This window comes from Babylonia areolata, chromosome 4, assembly GCF_041734735.1.
Source record: "Babylonia areolata isolate BAREFJ2019XMU chromosome 4, ASM4173473v1, whole genome shotgun sequence".
Taxonomy (NCBI): domain Eukaryota; kingdom Metazoa; phylum Mollusca; class Gastropoda; order Neogastropoda; family Buccinidae; genus Babylonia; species Babylonia areolata.
In genome coordinates, this window is record NC_134879.1 from 51,984,393 (window position 1) to 52,008,538 (window position 24,146).

The following is a 24,146-nucleotide window of genomic DNA, read 5'->3' on the forward strand; positions in this document are numbered from 1 at the left end:
TACTGATACAAATGTATAATGAATTCATCGCAAGCTTTTCTGGCAGGTCTGCACTGCGCAACTGGCAGTTCCAGATGTCCAAAGATGGCATGATATGGACGTCCCTGTTCAGTCATGAAAACGACACCTCCCTCAATGAGCCAGGGTCAGTGAAGGCTTTTGACAGTTTGATGTTCCTGTCTGTTTTCCTTTCTTCCTGCTTTTAGCGCTGTTCATCTCCAAGACTCATCTGCTTTTGCATCCCTTTTGTCAGAACAAAGTCCTTCAGAATTCTCCATCTGGCGGTGGCTCCTTTATAATGAAACAGACATATTAATTACATACAACTGTTACGTTGTGCGCGTTGAGTGGTTAATATTTTTCTGAATGGAATATTTCCTGCTTTTTTTTTTCCAGTATATTTTTTAATTTATTGGCTGCTGGTTTCATGATTATGTGTTTGTGATGACAGTGTTGCTGAGCACAGTCATATAATGTTGCAGAACCAGCATGATATAACCACTAGTTGAATTTATACAGTTTGTCCATTTGTTGATGGCGATACAGGTCGACCATGACATGGCCACTGGATGTGGACCCCAGCGAGAAGCAGGGATGGCGACATATACGTATACAGCAGATGGGCAAGAACGCCAGTGGCCAGACACACTACCTGTCCCTGTCTGGCTTTGAGATCTATGGCACTGTGACTGGAATCTGTGATGATATTGGTGAGAGCTTGTACACCTGTCTCTTCCCACTTCTTTTCTGTGTTGTCCCTTGTTATTGAGCTGTTTTTGTTAGTTTTGTTACGTTTTTTGCTTGCTTGCAGAAATATGTGACATGAACATGTTTCACAGAAATTGTTCACAAGTGATAGAAAATGTGGTTCTATAAGAAGGGAAGGGAGAGGACAGTTAAAGGGCATGGCAGTAAAGCTGTGATTTGTTGACAACAAAGACCAGGTTAAATATTCCCAACTTTCAGGGTGAGGAGTGAAAAGCTGGGATAAAGCAGTGAGGGGGAAAAACTAAAGAACAAAAGATTAGTTTAATCACACATACTTAACCATGACCCATTGGCGCAGACTCCGGCAGGGGTCTGATTCGTGTCCTGTGCAAACTACTACCCGCCTATGCAGAGAAAATGAAAGTAGCTACGGCCGATAACCTCCCGAAGCAGGTTACCTCCCCTTTGTATCCCTGACTAGCGCCTATTAAAATGGAAAAAAAGCATGCACTGTCCAGGTTATGTTAGCAGTACTAGAAAGACAAGGCATCATCCAATCAGTAAATGAATTCATTGTCTGTGGAGCTTTGTCCCTTGACTGTGTGCTGGCTAGCTTTTCCTCCTGGCAGGGGAGGGTGAAGGGGGAGGGGACATAAGAAAAAAAAAAAGGATGAATTAATAATGGAAAAGAAAACATACATTCTCCAGATATTTAGTAATTGTAAAGAAACAGTGCATTATTCAATCATTGAGGGTTACTTTGTGGAGCATTTCAGAAACTTTTTGTTTTTTTCCTTGTGTACTTTTTTTTTTGTCTTCTAATTTCTTTTGGTGGTGCACCAGATGCCTCCTTCATTGGGCTAAACAAAACAACCAGAAAATGATAGGGCCTATATAAGTATATACCAGTACCATTTCCTTTTCGCTAGCATTCAGTATGCATGCTCCCCCCCCCCCCCCCCCCCCCGGCAGGCAAGGCAGCCAGAGAGGCAGAAGCCACCCTGCGCAGGCAGCGGCGCATGATGCGGACCCACGTGCTGAAGCAGATGGTGCCCGGGGCGCGGGTGGTCAGGGGCATGGACTGGAAGTGGAGGGACCAGGATGGCAACCCACCTGGGGAGGGCACCGTCACTGGTGAACTTCACAATGGTGAGGGATGGGGGCGCTGGGGGGGGGAGGGGTAAGGGGGGCACTTGATTTTCCCAGCTGAAAAAATACCTCTCAGGTGATACTTCTATAACGAAAAATGAATGAATGAACTTTTTATAGGGTGTGTAAAAATTTCCACACTTGTGAGTTCACAGTGCACCCCCCCCCCCAACCCCCACACACACACACATCACACAAGATGTGCATCTGAAAGAAGAGGTTCTAAATAGTTTAGTAGTTGGAGAATGTGAGCAGTCTTTCTGATGATTAAATCAAATAACTGATAAATGTGTATGTCCTTTATATGCATACTTCTATTTTTGGATAATAATTTAGTATTTTGACACATTACAATATTCTTTTTTAAAATGAAAAATAAACTCCAGAACACTTATGATAAAACCAAAGAAAATTTCCTTAAAAAAAAAAGAAAAAAAAAGATCCTTCAAAACAAGCTAATTATAAACCCCAGTTGAAAACATCCTAGAAGTAATCAAATTTCGTCCAAAGCAACCCAGGACTAATTCTGTGTCATTGTTGGGTTGGGCAGGCTGGGTGGATGTGACATGGGACGCCGGTGGCTCCAACTCCTATCGCATGGGTGCTGAGGGCAAGTTTGACCTGGGCCTGGCCCCCTCGCAGGATCACGATCGCCTGCGTGCCGTCAAGGCTGAAGGAGGCGCTGTGGGAGGAACCAAGCTGAAGTCCACTGGTGTCTCCACAGACAAGATCAAAGTAAGCTGAAGTGGTCTGGAGATTTTCCCATCTAAATGTATGATGGGTGTGTGGGGCTGCCTTAGTTTGAGATATCAAGCTTTTTCTGGAATGGAAAGTCTGAGAGAAAGTGGAAGATAGGAAATGTAAACCTGACTGAACAGTAATACATTCATGCATTAGATATCCCATGTCGGTGCTTGGCTTGACTTAAAAAAAAAAAATTGATGAAAATGGGCACACAGACTTACCGAAAGAATGAATTAACAATTGCTAAGAAATATGCATTCTTTCATACATGATTGGAAAAAAGAAAAAAAGAAGAGACTCTGACTTCCACAAACTCCACATTGACAGGTTCAACACTTATGTGACTGAATAACAGCCAAACCTAAACAAAATAAAAAAAGCAAATAGAATATAAAGGAGGAGGATGAAGGAAAGCTTGAAGAGGGTTATGGCCTGCAAAAATCATTTAGAAAAAGGAGGAGAATAAAGAAAAGATATTTCATATGGTTACAGCATGCAAAAAATAAATTTTGCAGTTTCATCATATTCAGTACTTGTGACTAGCATCTGACACTGGTGGTTTGTGGTTTTTAGGTGAGTGTGCTGACTAGTCGTAAAAGCAGTTCCACCCCCAGTCTGAGTGACGTCAGTGACGCCAAATCAGTGGCCAGCACTGAGCAAGCCTCTTCGGCTGAAAATATTTCCTCTAATGTTAGAGCAGTGAGTGGTGGCTTTTATTCATTTATTCATTTACTCGTTTATGCTATTCACTTATCCTTCATTCGTTATATTGTTTGGAAAAGATGACATGATGAATGTTGGGAATGATTTAAAGCAGATAGTTTTTTTTCCAAAGAAATGTGTAACTTAAAGGCTAGATAAAATGAAAGAAGCAGACACAAACTAAAGAAGCAGGGTTTTTTAAAACTTTTTTTTCTTTGATGGCAGTTTTTAATAAAACTGCTTTGTAAATGAAAACAGTAATTGGAATTTATAACTTGTGACTTGCTGATGATGACATTCAGTTATTAAAAACGCAGCCAGTTGTTAAACACATTCTCAGACTGATGAATCTAAAATTATTGAGAGTGTTTTTGATCACAGCATCATCTGTCATCATCCCAACATCATTTTTTAGCAAGTAAAAAGATGCATGTGTTAAGTGATGAATGAATAAATGAAGGAGTCACCTGTAACTTTGCAATATGCTTTTATTAGTAGTCATGGCAGTTGATGGTTATGGTTTCAGTTATCTGATCATGTGATAATATTGTAGCACATTGCTTCCTTGTCTTTGTGTGCTGATGATAATTATTTGATAATTTGTCTTGGTTATAGGATTTAGCAGACCATAAGGCTTGACTCATATACAGTCTTATGAAAGATTCGCACCAAAGCCAGTTTTTTGCTTCCTTTGTTTTTTTTTTTTTTTTTTTGTTTTTTTAACTGTGGCATATTCAGTAGAGGGAGGACGTGTTGATGAGGCCTTGCTGACATGTTGATGAGTGTATGAGTGACTGTGTGCAGGTTGCCCAGAGTGTGGCTGAGCGCATGGTCAGCCTGACCGACACGGAGCCTGTGGTGACCGTCACCCTGGACCCAGCGGAGGAGGGTGGGGCCACTGCTGCGGACATCAGCGAGGAAGAGGCTATGGTGGTGGTACACCACGAGCCCGACACCACCACCCTCCCCCCAGCCCCCACCACCGCCCCACCCTCGGCCACCACTACGGCCCCCTCCAACAGCAACGTGCCGATGTCATCTGGGTCAGCCATGGACAATGTGGCAGCCAGTCTGGACCCCCACAACTGGCTGGGGCTGTCCAGTGCTGCTGTGGCTCTGCTGGGAGCGGAGGGCAGTGTGCGCGGGGCGGAGGGGGGCATCAGGGAGCAGATCCACAACCGGCAGAATGCCAGGGACAGGGCCGCCAAAGCTGCAGAGGGTGAGTTCAGACAGGAGGCACAGCATAGGGGGTGCGTGTTGTTCACAGGTACCTGCGATTGTGGGTGTGAGAGCACATCTTTCAAAGGTTGTCATGAACATGTATTTTGGGTCTGTTGATCTTGTTAACGAGTGTGTGCAGATAGTCCTTACATTTCTTGTTGGCAGATTAAGATATGTTAAACTTTTATGTTTTGTTTTTTGTTTGATAAGAACGCGTCATTCCTTTCTGGTGATAAGTTTGAAATTGTGTGTGCTTGTCGGTGGACCAGTGACTGCAGTTTGATTTTGGGACGATAACTTTTGATTGAATTCTTTTTTCTTTTGATTGAATTCAGTCTTGTGCTTCAGTCCCCATCGTATCATAACCGAAGGGGCACCACTGATGACTAGCAACCTCGTCTCAGTCTCAGCCTGTCCATTCTGGGCTGTTTTCATGCTTTCCTTTTCTGAATCCTTTACAGTCACACTAACCAGACAACAACTTATGTCTTAGTGTTGTTTTATCTCAGAACAGATGGCCAAATGTTAAACTTGACAGCTGTGTGCTTCTTTTAAGAACACCCAGCATAACACTTACATCCTGTGTGTGTTTGCAGCAGGGAAGAAGAACAGCAGTGATGGGCAGACCCGAGGATCGCCGACCAACTTGATGAGCGTCAGTGTGCCCAACCTGCCCTCCTCCATGGAACAGACGGTCACCTTGCTGGACACATTTGCCGCTGTGGCCCGCCGCAACATGTCCGCCGGTCACCCCAGCAACCTGCCCCGCAACGCCAACACCTCCAGCCTGGTCCGCATGGCGCTCTCCAATTCACCCAGTGAGTTGGGGCAAGGAAGGACAGGGGGCAAAGTTTTCACGCTGAAAATTTCCTTTCATTATTGTATTGTATTGCATAACTCTTTTTTTTTTTTTTTTTTTTTCCACAACAAGAATCAGCTTGTAGTTCTCAGTGGTTGTGCATCAGCTGGACGGTTGTTTATGGGCAGTACTTTGCAGGTGCCATCTTAAAGTAACCAAGCAATGAAAGCACACCTGATGTCATACCAACACAAAGAAGCAATCGTTTTTAGTGAAGGAAAGGGGAACACAGTAGATTGACCAAATGTTTACAGTTATGAAAAATATGGCTGCCAGCCACTGCCAGACAGGGTGTACATAACTTTATGGACTTAACACTCTAAAATATTTAAACACTTCACCATTCCTTTCTTTCCAGCATTGACATTTTTTTACACAAAATCCCCAGTGTTTTTTTATGGGAATCTGATGGGGGAGCATTGTCAATGAATAATGCGTCTTTAGAATCATCCCTGACAATTTTGCATAGTTGAACATTGTCAGCATGTAACCTGTGAAGCCATCCCTGACCGCCCCTCCCTTTTTCTTTTTTTTTTTCGCCGTGGTCAACAGACAACCTGCTGAGCACGGCACAGAGCTACCCAAGCCTGACCAACTCCAACGTGGCGACGTCCAACACCCTGACCACCACACAGACCATGGCCAACATGACCTCCCTGCTCAGCCAGGCCCTGACTCGCAGCCTGCCCTCCACCTCCAGTGAGAGTGACGAGTTCCTGGAGACCTGTCGCGCCACCACGCTCCTCGCAGAGCTGGAGGACGAGGAGGACCTGCCAGAACCTGACGACGACGAGGACGAGAATGACGACGAGAACGAGGATGATGATGATTATGAGGATGTGATGGTGAGTCTGGTGAACGTGAGGTGATGTGTGTGTGTGTGTGTGACCTTAGTTAACTGTCTTGAAGGGACGGATTTGTTTGAAGAAGAGGCGGGAGTCATTGACTGAAGAGCTTTGTGTTTTTTTAGTGTGTGTGTGAAATGACAGAAGAAATAGCAGTTATGAATCTGGAATAATGGTCATGCACTGACGGGCACAATAGCCGAATGGTTAAAGCGTTGGACTTTCAATCTGAGGGTCCCGGGTTCGAATCACGGTGACGGTGCCTGGTGGGTAAAGGGTGGAGATTTTTACGATCTCCCAGGTCAACATATGTGCAGACCTGCTAGTGCCTGAACCCCCTTCGTGTGTAAACGCATGCAGAAGATCAAATACACACGTTAAAGATCCTGTAATCCATGTCAGCGTTCGGTGGGTTATGGAAACAAGAACATACCCAGCATGCACACCCCCGAAAACGGAGTATGGCTGCCTACATGGCGGGGTAAAAACGGTCATACACGTAAAAGTCCACTCGTGTACATACGAGTGAACGCAGAAGAAGAAGAAGGTCATGCACTTTTTCTATTTAATTTGTATCAGTGTGTGCATTACTTTGAAATTTAATTTCAACTTCCTTGCAAATTATTTTAAGCTCTCATATTAATTTTGAAATAATGAAGTCTTATATTCTGCAGGAGGACGAAGAGCTTGACACCCGTGACCGCAGATCATGGGATGATGACTACGTGTTGAAGCGACAGTTCTCGGCCCTCATCCCGGCCTTTGACCCCCGACCTGGCCGCACCAACATCAATCAGACACAGGATTTTGAGATCCCTGCACCAGGATCAGAGACTTCATCGTCCCCTCAGAATGTAGGGGACGTTCCCACTCCACCCAAACTCATTCTCACTCTGAGCGCTCCCAGTCTCCCTGGGGTGAGTTCATCGAATATGGTGGGTACTTTTCCTACAGCTCATTTGCAATGAGCATTAATTTCTGTATGTTTGGCTCACATGTTTGAACACTGTAATAACCCCGTGTTTCTGTGGTTTGTGTGTGTATATATATATGTATGTGTCTCTGTGCATGATAAACTTTAGCAAATTCATTTTTTCTGAAAAAACGTTTTCTTTCAACACCAAATTTAGCTTAGAAAAAAATAAAGATAATTTCTGTCCGCACATTTTAATATTTTAATTGTGAAAGGGAAAGGCACAAAAAAAATGGAATTGAAACTTTGATATATCAGTATTGAGACTGTAAAATAATGAAATTATGATTGATATGGGCTGCTTAAGATTGAATCCCTGTTTCCAGCACACAGTTTTTGGTTTGACAAACACTTGTTTCTGATGATGAGCAGAAGTATGATTTGAATTGTTATGTGCATATACTGGTAACCACCCATGCCTTCTCTTCCCTACCCTCTCCATCCCTGGGGTTTAATGTTCTGTTGTACATCAGGAATCATGTGAGCCAGGAACTCACGAATCCTTTGCCTCTTATCATCCACTTTTATGAAACTGAAATGTCCACTGGAAGACCTACGGAAGGGAGGGGTGGGGGGGAGGGGCAATTTTGGACTGATTTAACAAAACTGATGGTACATACTTTGGGTATAGGCATACTGATATTGGCTGTAAAAGCCATTGACGCTGGAAAGATGTATTTCTGGTTGTAAAAAAAATTGACAGTGGAGAGGCGTCTTGCTAGCTGTACAGTTGCTGGCTGTGAAAGACACTGACACAGGAAAGTAGTGTTTCTGGCTGTGAAAGACACTGACACAGGAAAGTAGTGTTTCTGGTTTTAAAAGTCATTGACACAGGAAAGTAGTGTTTCTGGTTGTAAAAGACATTGGCACAGGAAAGTAGTGTTTCTAGTTGTAAAAGACATTGGCACAGGAAAGTAGTGCTTCTGGTTGAAATAGACATTGACACAGGAAAGTAGTGTTTCTGGTTGTAATAGACATTGACACAGGAAAGTAGTGTTTCTGGTTTAGTAGACATTGACACAGGAAAGTAGTGTTTCTGGTTTAGTAGACATTGACACAGGAAAGTAGTGTTTCTGGTTGTAAAAGACAGACACAGGAAAGTAGTGTTTCTGGTTGTAAAAGACACTCACTGACACAGGAAAGTAGTGTTTCTGGCTGTGAAAGACACTGACACAGGAAAGTAGTGTTTCTGGTTGTAATAGACATTGTGACACAGGAAAGTAGTGTTTCTGGTTGTAAAAGACATTGACACAGGAAAGTAGTGCTTCTGGTTGAAATAGACATTGACACAGGAAAGTAGTGTTTCTGGTTGTAAAAGACATTGACACAGGAAAGTAGTGTTTCTGGTTGTAAAAGACATTGACACAGGAAAGTAGTGCTTCTGGTTGTAATAGACATTGACACAGGAAAGTAGTGTTTCTGGTTGTAAAAGACATTGACACAGGAAAGTAGTGTTTCTGGTTGTAAAAAACAGACACGGGAAAGTAGTGTTTCTGGTTGTAAAAGACATTGACACAGGAAAGTAGTGTTTCTGGTTGTAAAAGACATTGACACAGGAAAGTAGTGTTTCTGGTTGTAAAAGACAGACACGGGAAAGTAGTGTTTCTGGCTATGAAAGACACTGACACAGGAAAGTAGTGTTTCTGGTTGTAAAAGACAGACACAGGAAAGTAGTGTTTCTGGTTGTAAAAGACAGACACAGGAAAGTAGTGTTTCTGGTTGTAAAAGGCAGACACAGGAAAGTAGTGTTTCTGGCTGTGAAAGACACTGACACAGGAAAGTTGTGTTTCTGGTTGTAATAGACATTGACACAGGAAAGTTGTGTTTCTGGTTGTAAAAGACATTGACACAGGAAAGTAGTGTTTCTGGTTGTAAAAGACAGACACAGGAAAGTGGTGTTTCTGGTTGAAATAGACATTGACACAGGAAAGTAGTGTTTGCTTGTTGTAAAAGACATTGGCACAGGAAAGTAGTGTTTCTGGCTGTGAAAGACACTGACACAGGAAAGTAGTGTTTCTGGTTGTAAAAGACATTGGCACAGGAAAGTAGTGTTTGCTTTTTGTAAAAGACATTGGCACAGGAAAGTAATTTTTCTGGTTGTAATAGACATTGACACAGGAAAGTAGTGTTTCTGGTTTAGTAGACATTGACACAGGAAAGTAGTGTTTCTGGTTGTGAAAGACATTGACACAGGAAAGTAGTGTTTCTGGTTGTAAAAGACATTGACACAGGAAAGTAGTGTTTCTGGTTGTAAAAGACATTGACAAAGGAAAGTAGTGTTTCTGGTTGTAATAGACATTGACACAGGAAAGTAGTGTTTCTGGTTGTAAAAGACATTGACACAGGAAAGTAGTGTTTCTGGTTGTAAAAGACATTGACACAGGAAAGTAGTGCTTCTGGTTGAAATAGACATTGACACAGGAAAGTAGTGTTTCTGGTTGTAAAAGACATTGACACAGGAAAGTAGTGTTTCTGGTTGTAAAAGACATTGACACAGGAAAGTAGTGCTTCTGGTTGTAATAGACATTGACACAGGAAAGTAGTGTTTCTGGTTGTAAAAGACATTGACACAGGAAAGTAGTGTTTCTGGTTGTAAAAGACAGACACGGGAAAGTAGTGTTTCTGGTTGTAAAAGACATTGACACAGGAAAGTAGTGCTTCTGGTTGTAATAGACATTGACACAGGAAAGTAGTGTTTCTGGTTGTAAAAGACAGACACGGGAAAGTAGTGTTTCTGGTTGTAAAAGACAGACACAGGAAAGTAGTGTTTCTGGCTGTGAAAGACAGACACAGGAAAGTAGTGTTTCTGGTTGTAAAAGGCAGACACAGGAAAGTAGTGTTTCTGGCTGTGAAAGACATTGACACAGGAAAGTAGTGTTTCTGGTTGTAAAAGGCAGACACAGGAAAGTAGTGTTTCTGGCTGTGAAAGACACTGACACAGGAAAGTTGTGTTTCTGGTTGTAATAGACATTGACACAGGAAAGTAGTGTTTCTGGTTGTAAAAGACATTGACACAGGAAAGTAGTGTTTCTGGTTGTAAAAGACAGACACAGGAAAGTGGTGTTTCTGGTTGAAATAGACATTGACACAGGAAAGTAGTGTTTGCTTGTTGTAAAAGACATTGGCACAGGAAAGTAGTGTTTCTGGCTGTGAAAGACACTGACACAGGAAAGTAGTGTTTCTGGTTGTAAAAGACATTGGCACAGGAAAGTAGTGTTTGCTTTTTGTAAAAGACATTGGCACAGGAAAGTAATTTTTCTGGTTGTAATAGACATTGACACAGGAAAGTAGTGTTTCTGGTTTAGTAGACATTGACACAGGAAAGTAGTGTTTCTGGTTGTAAAAGACATTGACACAGGAAAGTAGTGTTTCTGGTTGTAAAAGACATTGACAAAGGAAAGTAGTGTTTCTGGTTGTAATAGACATTGACACAGGAAAGTAGTGTTTCTGGTTGTAAAAGACAGACACAGGAAAGTAGTGCTTCTGGTTGTAATAGACATTGACACAGGAAAGTAGTGTTTCTGAAGTAGTGTTTCTGGTTGTAATAGACATTGACAGAGGAAAGTAGTGTTTCTGGTTGTAAAAGACAGACACTAGAAAGTAGTGTTTCTGGTTGTAAAAGACATTGACACAGGAAAGTAGTGTTTCTGGTTGTAATAGACATTGACACAGGAAAGTAGTGTTTCTGGTTGTAAAAGACATTGACACAGGAAAGTAGTGTTTCTGGTTGTAAAAGACAGACACGGGAAAGTAGTGTTTCTGGTTGTAAAAGACATTGACACAGGAAAGTAGTGCTTCTGGTTGTAAAAGACATTGACACAGGAAAGTAGTGTTTCTGGTTGTAAAAGACATTGACACAGGAAAGTAGTGTTTCTGGTTGTAAAAGACATTGACACAGGAAAGTAGTGTTTCTGGCTGTGAAAGACACTGACACAGGAAGTTGTGTTTCTGGTTGTAAAAGGCAGACACAGGAAAGTAGTGTTTCTGGTTGTAATAGACATTGACACAGGAAAGTTGTGTTTCTGGTTGTAAAAGACATTGACACAGGAAAGTAGTGTTTCTGGTTGTAAAAGACAGACACAGGAAAGTAGTGTTTCTGGTTGTAATAGACATTGACACAGGAAAGTAGTGTTTCTGGTTGTAAAAGACATTGACACAGGAAAGTAGTGTTTCTGGTTGTAATAGACATTGACACAGGAAGTTGTGTTTCTGGTTGTAAAAGACATTGACACAGGAAGTTGTGTTTCTGGTTGTAAAAGGCAGACACAGGAAAGTAGTGTTTCTGGTTGTAATAGACATTGACACAGGAAAGTAGTGTTTCTGGTTGTAATAGACATTGACACAGGAAAGTAGTGTTTCTGGTTGTAATAGACATTGACACAGGAAAGTAGTGTTTCTGGTTGTAATAGACATTGACACAGGAAAGTAGTGTTTCTGGTTGTAAAAGACAGACACAGGAAAGTAGTGTTTCTGGTTGTAAAAGACATTGACACAGGAAAGTAGTGTTTCTGGTTGTAAAAGACAGACACAGGAAAGTAGTGTTTCTGGTTGTAAAAGACAGACACAGGAAAGTAGTGTTTCTGGTTGTAAAAGACATTGACACAGGAAAGTAGTGTTTCTGGTTGTAAAAGACAGACACGGGAAAGTAGTGTTTCTGGTTGTAAAAGACATTGGCACAGGAAAGTAGTGTTTCTGGTTGTAAAAGACATTGGCACAGGAAAGTAGTGTTTCTGGCTGTGAAAGACAGACACAGGAAAGTGGTGTTTCTGGTTGTAATAGACATTGACACAGGAAAGTAGTGTTTGCTTGTTGTAAAAGACATTGACACAGGAAAGTAGTGTTTCTGGTTGTAAAAGACAGACACAGGAAGTTGTGTTTCTGGTTGTAAAAGGCAGACACAGGAAAGTAGTGTTTCTGGTTGTAAAAGACACTGACACAGGAAGTTGTGTTTCTGGTTGTAAAAGACATTGACACAGGAAAGTAGTGTTTCTGGTTGTAAAAGACAGACACAGGAAAGTAGTGTTTCTGGTTGTAATAGACATTGACACAGGAAAGTAGTGTTTCTGGTTGTAAAAGACATTGACACAGGAAAGTAGTGTTTCTGGTTGTAAAAGACATTGACACAGGAAAGTAGTGCTTCTGGTTCGAAAAGACAGACACAGGAAAGTTGTGTTTCTGATTGTAAAAGACATTGACACAGGAAAGTAGTGTTTCTGGTTGTAATAGACATTGACACAGGAAAGTTGTGTTTCTGGTTGTAATAGACATTGACACAGGAAAGTTGTGTTTCTGATTGTAAAAGACATTGACACAGGAAAGTAGTGTTTCTGGTTGTAATAGACATTGACACAGGAAAGTTGTGTTTCTGGTTGTAATAGACATTGATGTGGGAGAGGCGTGTCACTGGTTGTACAGCCGTTGACATTGTTTAGGTTTGTTGCTTGCAATACAATTGCTGGCTGTAAAACCATTGATATTGTTAAGATGTATTGCTTTCTGTTTTCTGACTTCACTGGCTGTAAAAAAAAAAAAAGAACAAAAAACAACAACAGTAACAACTAACCATTCACATTGTTTTGAACTGTTCATTGCTTTACAGTTGCTGGCCATAAAACAAGATTCTGTTAACTTGTATTGCTTGCTATTAAGTCGCTGGCAGTTAAAAACAACAACAAAACATTAGACATTCTTTGGACTATGATTGATGTACAGTTGTCGGCTAACCATTGATACTGATGAGGTGTGTTGCATGCTGTCGAGTCATTGGCTGCTAAAAAACAAAAAAACAACAACAAAAAACAACAGCTTTAGAAGTAGTTTAGGGACGGGCGCAATAGCAGAGTGGTTAAAGCATTGGACTGTCAATCTGAGGGTCCCGGGTTCGAATCACGGTGACGGCGCCTGGTGGGTAAAGGGTGGAGATTTTTACGATCTCCCAGGTCAACATATGTGCAGACCTGCTAGTGCCTGAACCCCCTTCGTGTGTATATGCAAGCAGAAGATCAAATACGCACATTAAAGATACTGTAATCCATGTCAGCGTTCGGTGGGTTATGGAAACAAGAACATACCCAGCATGCACACCCCCGAAAACGGAGTATGGCTGCCTACATGGTGGGGTAAAAACGGTCATACACGTAAAAGCCCACTCGTGTGCATACGAGTGAACGCAGAAGAAGAAGAAGAAGAAGTAGTAGTTTAGGACTTTGTTCATTGCTGTTCACTTGCTGACTGTTAACTGCTGATACTGTTGAGATGTATTGCTTGCTGTCGAGCTATTTAAAAAAGAAACAACAACAGAATTTTTAGTTTAGATCTCTGCTGTTTAATTGCTGGCTGTAAAACCATTGGTACTGTTGAGGTGTATTGCTTGCTGTCAAGTCACTGGCTGTTAAAAAAAGAAAAAAAACAACACAACTTGTAGTTTAGAACTCTTTTGATTGCTGTTCAGTTGCTGGCTGTAAAACTGTTGATACTGTTGAGGTGTATTGCTTGCTGTAATGTCACTGGCTAATTAAAAACGACAACACAACTTGAAATGTTTAGGGCTGTTGGTTGCCGTACAGTTGATGGCTGTAAATCAGTGATACTGTTACGATGTATTGATTGCTAAAAAAAAAAAACCATTCAAGGGAGGGAACCCTGACTCACCTTGGCCGCCACTGGACGCTAGGCGGTCAGGGCATGCCACGTGTGTGACGCGAATACGTTGTCACGGACGAAAAACATACTGATAGAGTGTGCAGTGCAGCGGACATATGTCCATGTTGGTTCCCCATTGGGAACGCACGCCCAGTCATTGAAATTTTGGGCATGGGGAAAGAGACAGAGGAGGGCGACTTGTGCACTGGCAGGGCCGAGAAAACGCGGAGCACGGACGTGAATCGATCAAGGAAACAGCACAACTGACCTTTGTGTGGGTAAATAAACCCAGAGATGACACTGGAGGAGGTGTAGGAGGTGGTAGTGGTCTGGGGTGGACCAGAGGGAGTGGAGAAGATGTAGAAAGGCCGCAAGGCTTAATTTCTGCACTGGTGGGTCACGGTAAGTATGTTAGATAAGCGTAGTTTTAGGAAAAAAAAATTCCTTTAGATGTTGTGTAGGACTGCTGCTTGCTATGCAGTTGTTGGCTGTGAAGAGCATGACCATAGTCGAGGTGTATGTGCAGATGACAGAGGATGAGGTGACCCTGGACACTGCCCACAGCTGTATCTTCAAGTTTGTGCAGCAGTTGTTGGCTCAGGGAGCACAGAATGGTCGCTGTGAACGCATGCGCCGCATCTGGGAGCCCACCTACACGTAAGACCTGGGTTTAAAAAAAAATTTTTTATCTGTTATAATTTTTGTTTGTTTTTTTTAGTTTGAGGGATACACAGTGTGTATGCCATCATCTTACTTTCTTTACTTCTTTTTTGTTGGGAGTTGGGATAATTGAGATGGAACTTATAGGAGTGGCTAATATATGCTTTTTTGTTTATTTGTATATGAATATATATACATATATATATATATATATATATATATATATATATATATATATATATATTATATATCTGTTGTGTTTTATTTTATTTATATGAAAAAAAAGATAAATCTCTGGGTGACTGGGTGATAGATACACATGGTGGTGGCTAGTTAGCAACATTTCAGGGGGACTAAACTCTTAATCTTTTGTTCCATGTGCCATTGCACCTGTGTATGTGAAAGCTGACTTGTCATCTTTCCTTGTTGTCTTCTTTCAGGGTCCGGTACAGAGAGACCAAAACAGAAGGGTGTAAGGAGTCCAGAGAAGACAAAGCCATGGTAATTACATGTGTTCTGAATCTGACTTGTAGTATTTCCTAAGGAAACGCATGAAAGAATAACGAAAGGGGAAGGTAAGAAGTGCGAAAATAGTCTGGCGTTTTTAGCATGTGTGGAGTGCAGCGAAATGAATAACACAGATGGTTGTTATATTTACACTTGATGTATGGTTGTTGTGTGTACATTTTTCCTTGATACTTTTCATGATGCTTGCACATCTCCTCTGTGGATGATGTGTTAGTGGTGAAATGTTTTTTTATTCATTAAATGAAACTACAAAATCAAGGCAGGATGGAGTGATCCTATACAGCTGAGACCATCAGATGAAATAATGTATTGATGTACGTGTATATATAAATATATATATACATGCACATGCACACGCACATGTCAGTATACACATACCATTTCACATACCAACGGTTGTGATGGACAAAGTACAAATTCAGTCACAAATTTTAGGTATGTGGGGTGGCCCAGTTGGGGTGCCACAGGTGAGAACAAGGGGTTGTTTTTCATGACTGGTTAATTTTGAAAATGACTCATTGATTTTGTGGCAAACCTGTCAAATGCCCCATGCTGTCCTGAATGAAATGTAAACTTCAAAACACTGTGAACTGGTCAAATGACACATGCTGTCCTACAAAATGTAAACTTTAAAGCGCTGTGAACCAGTCAAATGACCCATGCTGTCCTGAACGAAATGTAAACTTTAAAGCGCTGTGAACCGGTCAAACGACCCATGCTGTCCTAAAAAATGTAAACTTTAAAGCGCTGTGAACCGGTCAAGTGACCCGTGCTGTCCTGAACGAAATGTAAACTTTAAAGCGCTGTGAACCAGTCAAATGACCCATGCTGTCCTGAACGAAATGTAAACTTTAAAGCGCTGTGAACCAGTCAAATGACCCATGCTGTCCTGAACGAAATGTAAACTTTAAAGCGCTGTGAACCGGTCAAATGACCCATGCTGTCCTACAAAATGTAAACTTTAAAGCGCTGTGAACCGGTCAAATGACCCGTGCTGTCCTGAACAAAATGTAAACTTTAAAGTGCTGTGAACCGGTCAAATGACCCATGCTGTCCTGAACGAAATGTAAACTTTAAAGCGCTGTGAACCGGTCAAATGACCCGTGCTGTCCTGAACGAAATGTAAACTTTGAAGCGCTGTGAACTGGTCAGATGACTCATGCTGTCCTGAACGAAATGTAAACTTTAAAGCTCTGTATAAGTCTCAATAATAATTGTGCTAAATGTGCCAGGATTGGTTGAGCCCGCCCAGCCAGTCAGCCAGCCAAGGAGAGGCACTGCGACCCTCAGACCTCAGTGCCTGTACAGTGCAAGGGGTGCTGCAGCTGCTGCAGACTTTGTACGCCATCATGGAGCAGTCGTCTCCCTCCTCCTACAGAAATGGTAGGTGGTTGTTGACTGTTTTTAACTCAGCTTTTTTCCTTTATTGAATCGCCAGCTTCTCCGCCTTCTTACAGACTTTTACATTCTAAACATTGGACTCGGCATGCAGAGAACAGAGCTGGTTTGTTGAGTAGGGCTCATTATAGCTGTTCTTGAAAGTGTGGACCTGCTTTAGGCTCAGAAAGAGGTGGTGGTTCAAATTTGGGGAAAATGTGAAAGTTTTAATGTATGCTGATAAGAGTGGTCCTGTTACCTTTGAAGAAAAGACTTAATCCTGTGACATGTGAAGCAATATGTTCAGTTATAATCATCTGAAAAAGATGGATTTTCCTCATTGGGTAGTTGAGGCCTTAGTTGGAGCAGTGGATCATTTTTTTCCCCACACTCCAAAAGACGCCTGTAACAGTTATTTATCTGAGTATAGAATGCAGAATAAGTGGTAAATGTAGGGATGAATGTTTCAAGATGTTTTTTGTTATGTTCCCAGATTGTCGTGACATTCATCTCAACATTCCAGCTGATGAATTTGTCAGCAAGAAAATCACCAACAAACTTGTCCAGCAAATACAGGTCAGTGAGTTCTTTAAGTGAAAGAGAGAGTGTAAGCCTGCTGTGTGGAGAGCATCCCTTGCTGGGTTTGTGTACAAATGCTGAGAGCCTTGTATGATAAGCTGTGATGATCTTTTTTTTTCTTTTTTTTTTTTTGAAAAAAAACACCCAAAGTGATCTGTAGAATGAGTTCTTTTTTCATCCTTGACAGCATTTACCAAGCCATGATGGTTTGGAAGGCTTTTTTTTTTTTGCCTTTTGTCTTTTCCAGTTTAAAGAGCAATATTTACTGTACTGTTGTCAGTGTATCACTAAACAGGAATTATGTAAGAGCATGGAGCATGAATGGTGGTGTGAAAAAAGGGGTACAAGTATAATGACCGATACCTGACTGGATGCTGCAAGTGTTTGCATGCACAATAGAATGCACCATTGTGTGTGACAGAAAGAGTAATTGTGTTGTTTTTAAGTTGTTTGATATGACAGGTGATGAAGATGTCAGCTGAAAGTGGTTGATGGGTGCTGCAGGATCCCTTGGTGCTGTCCAGTAACGCTCTGCCGGAGTGGTGTGAGCACCTGACTCGCTGGTGCCCCATGCTCTTCCCCTTTGAGATCAGGCAGCTCTTCTTCAGCTGCACAGCCTTTGGCACCTCCAGGTAATCAGCTCTGCATATACTTCAGTTTACTTTTTGTTGTCTGTTCGTCCTTTTTCCTTTTTTGTTGTTGTTGTTTTTTTTGTTTTGTTTCCATCTTTCCTTTCCTTTTTTTTTTTTTTTTTTTTTTTTTTTTTTTTTTTTAGAAAAAAAAAGGTTTTATTTATTTGTTTGTTTAATGATGTAGAATCACAATAGAAATGCTGTGTGAATTGTAAGCTGTCAAATTCCATTGCCAGCCTTTCATTGGGAAGTTTTCATTTCTCTTTGTATTGTTTGTGTTAACACATGGATCAGCAATGTGGTTTCTGTGGCCTGCTTGTGATTGTTTTAGTGCTATATAATTGTCATGCTCTGAGATTACAGCAAAATGGCCTGCTCATGGTGGTTTAAGTAATGTACAATTATGATGCTTAGCAAAGTGGCCTGCACATGATTGTTTCAATTACACATCCTTAACCGTGGCCCACTAGTGCAAAATGGTCTGCTCATGATTGTTTTAGCGATATACAGTTGTGATGCTTTGGAATACCAGCAAAGTAAATGATTGTTTTAATGATATATAATTGTGATGCTTTGAAATACCAACAAAGTAAATTATTGTGTTTGTGATATACAATTGTGATGCTTTGATATACCAACAAAGTAAATTATTGTGTTCATAATATACAATTGTGATGCTTTGATATACCAACAAAGTGAATTATTGTGTTAGTGATGTACAATTGTGATGCTTTGAAATACCAACAAAGTAAATTATTGTGTTTGTGATATACAGTTGTGATGCTTTGAAATACCAACAAAGTAAATTATTGTGTTAGTGATGTACAGTTGTGATGATCTGAAATACCAGCAAAGTAAATTATTGTTTTAATTACACATACTTAACCATGACCCAACTAGTGCAGACTCGGGCAGGGGTCTGACATTCCTGTCCTGTGCAAACTACTATCCACCTATGCGGAGAAAACGAAAGTAACTATGGCCGATAACCTGGAAGTAGGTAACCTCCCCTTTGTCCCGCTGGCTAGCGCCCTCTTTTTCCGGCAGCCATCATAACTTCTGTCAGGATTATGGCTCAAGAGGCATCGCTTCTGAGGTAGTTGCACAACAGGCCATCGCAGCACACAGACAGTAGAACAGGCGAGCCCTCCACCTTGTCGCGCTATTCTACACTAGTTGGGTCTCAGTTAAGTATGTGTAATTAAAAGGAAATTTTCTATCTAAAATTACGTTTAAATAACATACTTACTGTGACCCAAATTTAAGACCCTCCCGTCCTCGCCGCTTTCTGTTCTCCCTGTTCGCTGCGCTGGTGATGGCATATTGCCGTCAAAAGAGGGCGCTAGCCAGCAGGACAAAGGGGAGGTTACCTACTTCCAGGAGGTTATCGGCCGTAGTTACTTTCGTTTTTTCGGCATAGACGGATAGTAGTTTGCACAGGACAGGAATGTCAGACCCCTGCCGGAGTCTGCACTAGTTGGGTCACGGTAAGTATGTTATTTAAACGTAATTTTAGATAGAAAATTTCCTGTTTGTGATATACAGTTGTGATGATTTGAGATACCAGCAAAGTAAATTATTGTGTTGGTGATATACTGTTGTGATGCTTTGAAATACAAGCAAAGTAAGGATTGTTTTAATGATATACAATTGTGATACTTTGATTTTGAAATGCCATCAAAGTATCAGCTTTAAAAAAAATATATCATTATGATTATTATTATTTCTACCACTTTTCAAGAGATTCAGAACTGAAGTGGTTAACACAAAAAGGCGGTTGTGTGTCCATGGCACCAGGTCCATAGTATGGCTGCAGAACAAGCGTGACGCCAACATGGAGCGTAACCGAGGCCCCATGCCCCGACGAGAAGACACTCATGAGTTCCGCGTGGGTCGGTTGAAGCACGAGCGTGTGATGGTGCCCCGCAGCAAGGAGCTGCTGGACTGGGCCATGCAGGTCATGAGGCACCACGGCCCTCGCAAAGCCGTTCTGGAGGTGAGGCTGCCCTGCTGCTTGGTATAGAGGTTCGCTGGTTCTGGATACTGGGAGAAGTAGTTTTCCTGAATGGGAATTAAACTTGTAACTTGCTTGTATATTTTGAGGGATTTTCACACCATCTTTGGCAGCGCAATTGGTACAGGAAATAAGCAGCAGTTGAGTCTTTTTTAAAGTTTACTTTCCTGTACCTGTTGTGCTGAGGAAGACCTTGTGAAACAATTGAAATATGCAAGAAAATTCAAGTTTTGACATGTGAGTTTGGAAATTTCTTCTATTCTGTGTTGTTGCTTTGGGGACTACTGGTTTGGAAAAGCATCCTTTAGGAAGTTTTGTTACATATGCCTTTTAGAAACTTGACTTTAGAATACTGATGTGGGGTTCTGTGAACTAAAAGTTGTCATGGTTTTGCTTCTCATAACACCTGGGTTCAATCACGGCACTGATTTTTCTCATGTCTGTGATTACTTGTACTGATCCTTCAGATATGGTCATAACTGTGTTGACAAAAACAATTTCAGTACCTGTGTCTGATGTTCCAAACACTTGTCAGTGCTGTGTTGACAACTGCTGTCACCACATCACTCTCTCTACACGTATGGCTGAAACAGAAGTTCAGGCTGGTTAGACCATGGATATTCAGTTTCATATTGTTCACCTTCTTCACTGTAATGCATGCTTTGTCTTGCAGGTGACCTGTCTGACATGATCTGTAGGGCAAAAAATGAAAAAGAACTATTTGAAATATATTTGTTTTCCACAGATTGAGTTCAAGGGAGAGGAAGGTACAGGTCTGGGACCCACTCTAGAGTTCTATGCCTTGGTGTCTGCTGAACTGCAACAGAAGTCCCTGGGTCTGTGGCTGTGTGATGATGACCACCATGACATGCTGGAGAGAGAGGTCAGTACACTTTTGACAAGGTGGTCATTTTCTGTGTTGTGTGGGACTGGGTTTGGAAGAGGAAAAAGGTTTTGTATGAGTTGATGTTAACTGCATTAAAAAGATAAAGAGAAAACGGATTGAGAACTTTGACAATAACTGAGACAGTACGGACCCATGACAGTGGTCTCTGTATGGTGCAATCCCCAGGTGGACATTGGCGAAGGCACCAAGCCCCCAGGCTACTACATCCAGCGCGCCAGCGGCCTGTTCCCGGCCCCCTACCCCCAGGACGGGGACCACATTGAGCAGGTGGAGTCCCACTTCCGCTTCCTGGGCACCCTGCTGGCCAAGTGCTTGCAGGACAACCGTCTGATCGACCTACCCCTCTCTCGACCCTTCCTCAAGCTGCTGTGCATGGGGGAGGTGGGTCAGGGGCTGACCCGCCAGCTGACCCTCAGCAGCCTGGACAGCAGCTCTGGAGGGGAGATGGGGCGCAGCATTGGGGCCGACACGCTGACCGAGTCCTGGCTCAGCGAGGACAGCAGTGGGGAGCTCATCGCCAGCATTCAGGAGATGGAGAAGGAGATGAAGCTGGACCCTGACCGAGCCAAGCAGGTGAGTTGTTGTTGGGAATTGTTTGGGATGTTGTGTTAACCCCCCCCCCTTTTTTTTTCCTGGTTAGTATAATTATCAACTTTTGTCTTTAGAGTGTTTTGTGTGCTTGTGTAAAGATGAAAAAGGATTGTTTTTCATTTCCCACAGATGTGTTTGATGGAACAGATGGCTGATCAGAGTAGGTCATTTGTGCATGTGCATGATTTAGATGTGTGAATGCATGTATGTATGTTCATTCAAGCTTGCTTTTGGTGCTTGTTCCACTTTCAAACTGAAACGTGTGATTGTTCTGGTTGATCAGCTGAGACACCCGCCGTGGTACTCTGGAATTCTGACTGAAGACGACTTTGAGGCGGTTGACCCTCACCGCGCTGTCTTCCTGCGTCAGCTGAGAGAGCTGTCGATGCGCAAGCAGCGCATCCTGCGAGACAAAGGTCTGTCTGAGGATCAGAAGAACATCCAGCTGGAACAGCTGGCCCTGCCCAGTCCTCAGGACGCCAGCTCCTCTATACAGCTGGATGAGCTAGGGTGAGTGTGTGTTGCATGTGCCTGCCTCTTTTTGTGCTCTTCAGAACCACAGGTTTTTGAACAACAGTGACGGGCGCAATAGCCGAATGGTTAAAGCATTGGACTTTCAATCTGAGGGTCCTGGGTTCGAATCACGGTGACGGCACCTGGTGGGTAAAGGGTGGAGATTTTTACGATCTCCCAGGTCAACATATGTGCAAAACTGCCAGTGGCTGAACCCCCTTCGTGTGTATACGCAAGCAGAAGATCAAATATGCACGTTGAAGATCCTGTAATCCATGTCAGCACATCCCTGAAAGCGGAGTACGGCTGCCTACATGGCAGGTTAAAAACGATCATACATGTAAAAGCCCACTCGTGTATATATGAGTGAATGTGGGAGTTGAAGCCCACGAACGCAGAAGAACAACAACAACAACAGCGATTGTGCTTCACAGAATCCTGTAGGTAGTGTGTGAAAGTGAAGGAGGAAGATAAAAAGTCGGGGAAAAGCGGAAGAGATTGTGCATTTTTTTTGGGAGTGTGACAGACTTTGAAACAGCAATAAGGATGGTGTTGTTTTCCACCCTCACAACACTGGAAAGAGAGAAAGGAACAAAGAAAGTAAGCATCATGCTGATACAGAAAAATATGCATGTTATTCAGAAGATACTGATTAGCAATACCACACGAGCTGTTTGCCATAAATATGATCATTTGAATGGGGATTACCAAAATCAGACTTACATTGCTATATTTTTGGTCAGCAATGTGTCTTGACATTGTTTCGACTGAAAACACTGAGACCTCACTGCACAGTCAAACAGCTTGCTCAAAGTCTATGACTGATATGTGCTAGAGACTAAGACTTCTGATGCATATACTCATTCCGTCACCTTTTTCTTGTTTAGGAAGGCAAAGATATTTAGAGGTTTGCCTGTTGTTAACTGATTTATTCTGATGTTTTTTCATGGAGGTTTAGGTGATTGTATTATAGATTAATGTATGCTGTTTGACAACAATGACATTTTACCAAATGACATGTGTCTTGCAGCTTAACCTTCCAGTTCAATCCATCCTCCACTGTCTGTGGTTACCAGACCCATGACCTGAAACTTGATGGGGAAAATGAGGTGATTGTTTTTTTGTTTCTACGCTTATGTTCTATTATTTTGACACAATAGCTTTGAAGATTGTTGTGCATTATCACTGCACTGTTGCACTCTTTGTATGTGTATGTTGTGTGCAGGGTGGTGGTGGTGGTAAGACCATTCACTGGATTTGAGCATTATTCAGGCATGAGATTTTTCCGACTATAGTCGGATTTCCGACCGAAAACTGGCTCCAGAGGCCATTTTTGAAATTCGCATCAATCCGTTGAGAAAATCGGGGGGGGGGGGGGGGGGTCTGACCGACGAAGGTTGCGTGAATGTTGTCCGACCGATCGACAAGACAGACCCACCGCATTTGCTAAAATGCCCCAGTTTGGATAAGCGAACCAATTGAGAATAAGTGTTCCGTTGCTTCTCTGTCATCATTCAGCTTATCCATATTCAGTCAGGATCACAAAACTTTCGCTCGCGGGCTTCACGACTTGCAAAGGAACATGATTTCGTCGATTGTCTTCAGTCATTGACAAAAATGAGAAAACTCACAAAGGATAAGAAGATTTTTTGCAGCAGAGATCGATAAAGGAGTGAAAAAATAAGTGGAACTGGGCCTGGCAAGATGAGATCGTGAAAACAGAAGTGAAGAACAAAAACATAACTTCACAGGTAGGCGATGCCAGTCACAAAATCGACTCGCGGGCGAGGCCAAGTGCAATTGGTGTCAAATTGTATGGGTGCAACTCTTCAGTCTGGGCACGGAAATCTGTTTTCAGATCTACATTAAAAACAGAGCGTCCGTTTTCTGGAAGAAAAGAAAAAGAAAAGCCGATGGGCCGTCAGTTCTGTATGATTTACCGACCGGATGATCTGTCAGAAATGAAAACGGAATGCTCTTTCGTCTTTCGAAAGTGTCGTTTGTTGACCCCTTGAGAGGCGATCCAGTGACTTGTCAGAGCACCAGAATCGAAGCAAAGTTTCCTAACTGTCAATTGAAGTTGTCAAAATGCTGATAATGATCCCTACATGGCCTCATTGATATCACTGTGAAAAGCATGCACTCACGCACGCACTGCACATGCACACACATGCGATCCATCACACACACACACACATGCGATCCATCACACACACACACACACAGACATGCGAGCAAGCGCGTGAGCGCGTGCACACACACATACACACACACACACATGCACAAACTTGCGTGCACACACAGATACATGTAAATGCTGGTGCGCGCGATCTCCATCCCTGTCAAGCCACAAGGGCTGTAGGTAAATCTGCTTGACCCACTGTTCATTCAGCAAAGGTTGCAAACGTTTGCCACTTTATGCACAAGTTAACATCAGTGCTTCTTCTGACAGCCTGGCACAGACAGTTCATGGCAAGAGTCAGTTTATTTAGATTTGAGACC

General features: G+C 42.3%; 1 protein-coding gene across 13 annotated transcripts in view; it reads left to right on the top strand.

Moving 5' to 3' along the window:
* Positions 1-24,146, top strand: part of LOC143281293 (E3 ubiquitin-protein ligase HECTD1-like) — a 54,786-nt gene that overhangs the window by 20,991 nt on the left and 9,649 nt on the right. For 7 of the 13 annotated variants that reach the window (XM_076586433.1, XM_076586436.1, XM_076586437.1 and 4 more), the window contains exons 22-40: positions 47-145; positions 547-710; positions 1,681-1,857; positions 2,408-2,592; positions 3,175-3,300; positions 4,108-4,522; positions 5,121-5,342; positions 5,936-6,228; positions 6,903-7,163; positions 14,370-14,500; positions 14,944-15,004; positions 16,264-16,414; positions 16,902-16,984; positions 17,492-17,619; positions 19,417-19,615; positions 20,379-20,516; positions 20,706-21,113; positions 21,415-21,641; positions 22,675-22,753. In XM_076586433.1, coding sequence (XP_076442548.1) covers positions 47-145; positions 547-710; positions 1,681-1,857; positions 2,408-2,592; positions 3,175-3,300; positions 4,108-4,522; positions 5,121-5,342; positions 5,936-6,228; positions 6,903-7,163; positions 14,370-14,500; positions 14,944-15,004; positions 16,264-16,414; positions 16,902-16,984; positions 17,492-17,619; positions 19,417-19,615; positions 20,379-20,516; positions 20,706-21,113; positions 21,415-21,641; positions 22,675-22,753 — 3,547 coding nt within the window. The remainder of the gene's footprint in view (positions 1-46; positions 146-546; positions 711-1,680; positions 1,858-2,407; positions 2,593-3,174; positions 3,301-4,107; positions 4,523-5,120; positions 5,343-5,935; positions 6,229-6,902; positions 7,164-14,369; positions 14,501-14,943; positions 15,005-16,263; positions 16,415-16,901; positions 16,985-17,491; positions 17,620-19,416; positions 19,616-20,378; positions 20,517-20,705; positions 21,114-21,414; positions 21,642-22,674; positions 22,754-24,146) is intronic. The other 6 variants (XM_076586442.1, XM_076586444.1, XM_076586446.1 and 3 more) reach the window with 3 other exon arrangements.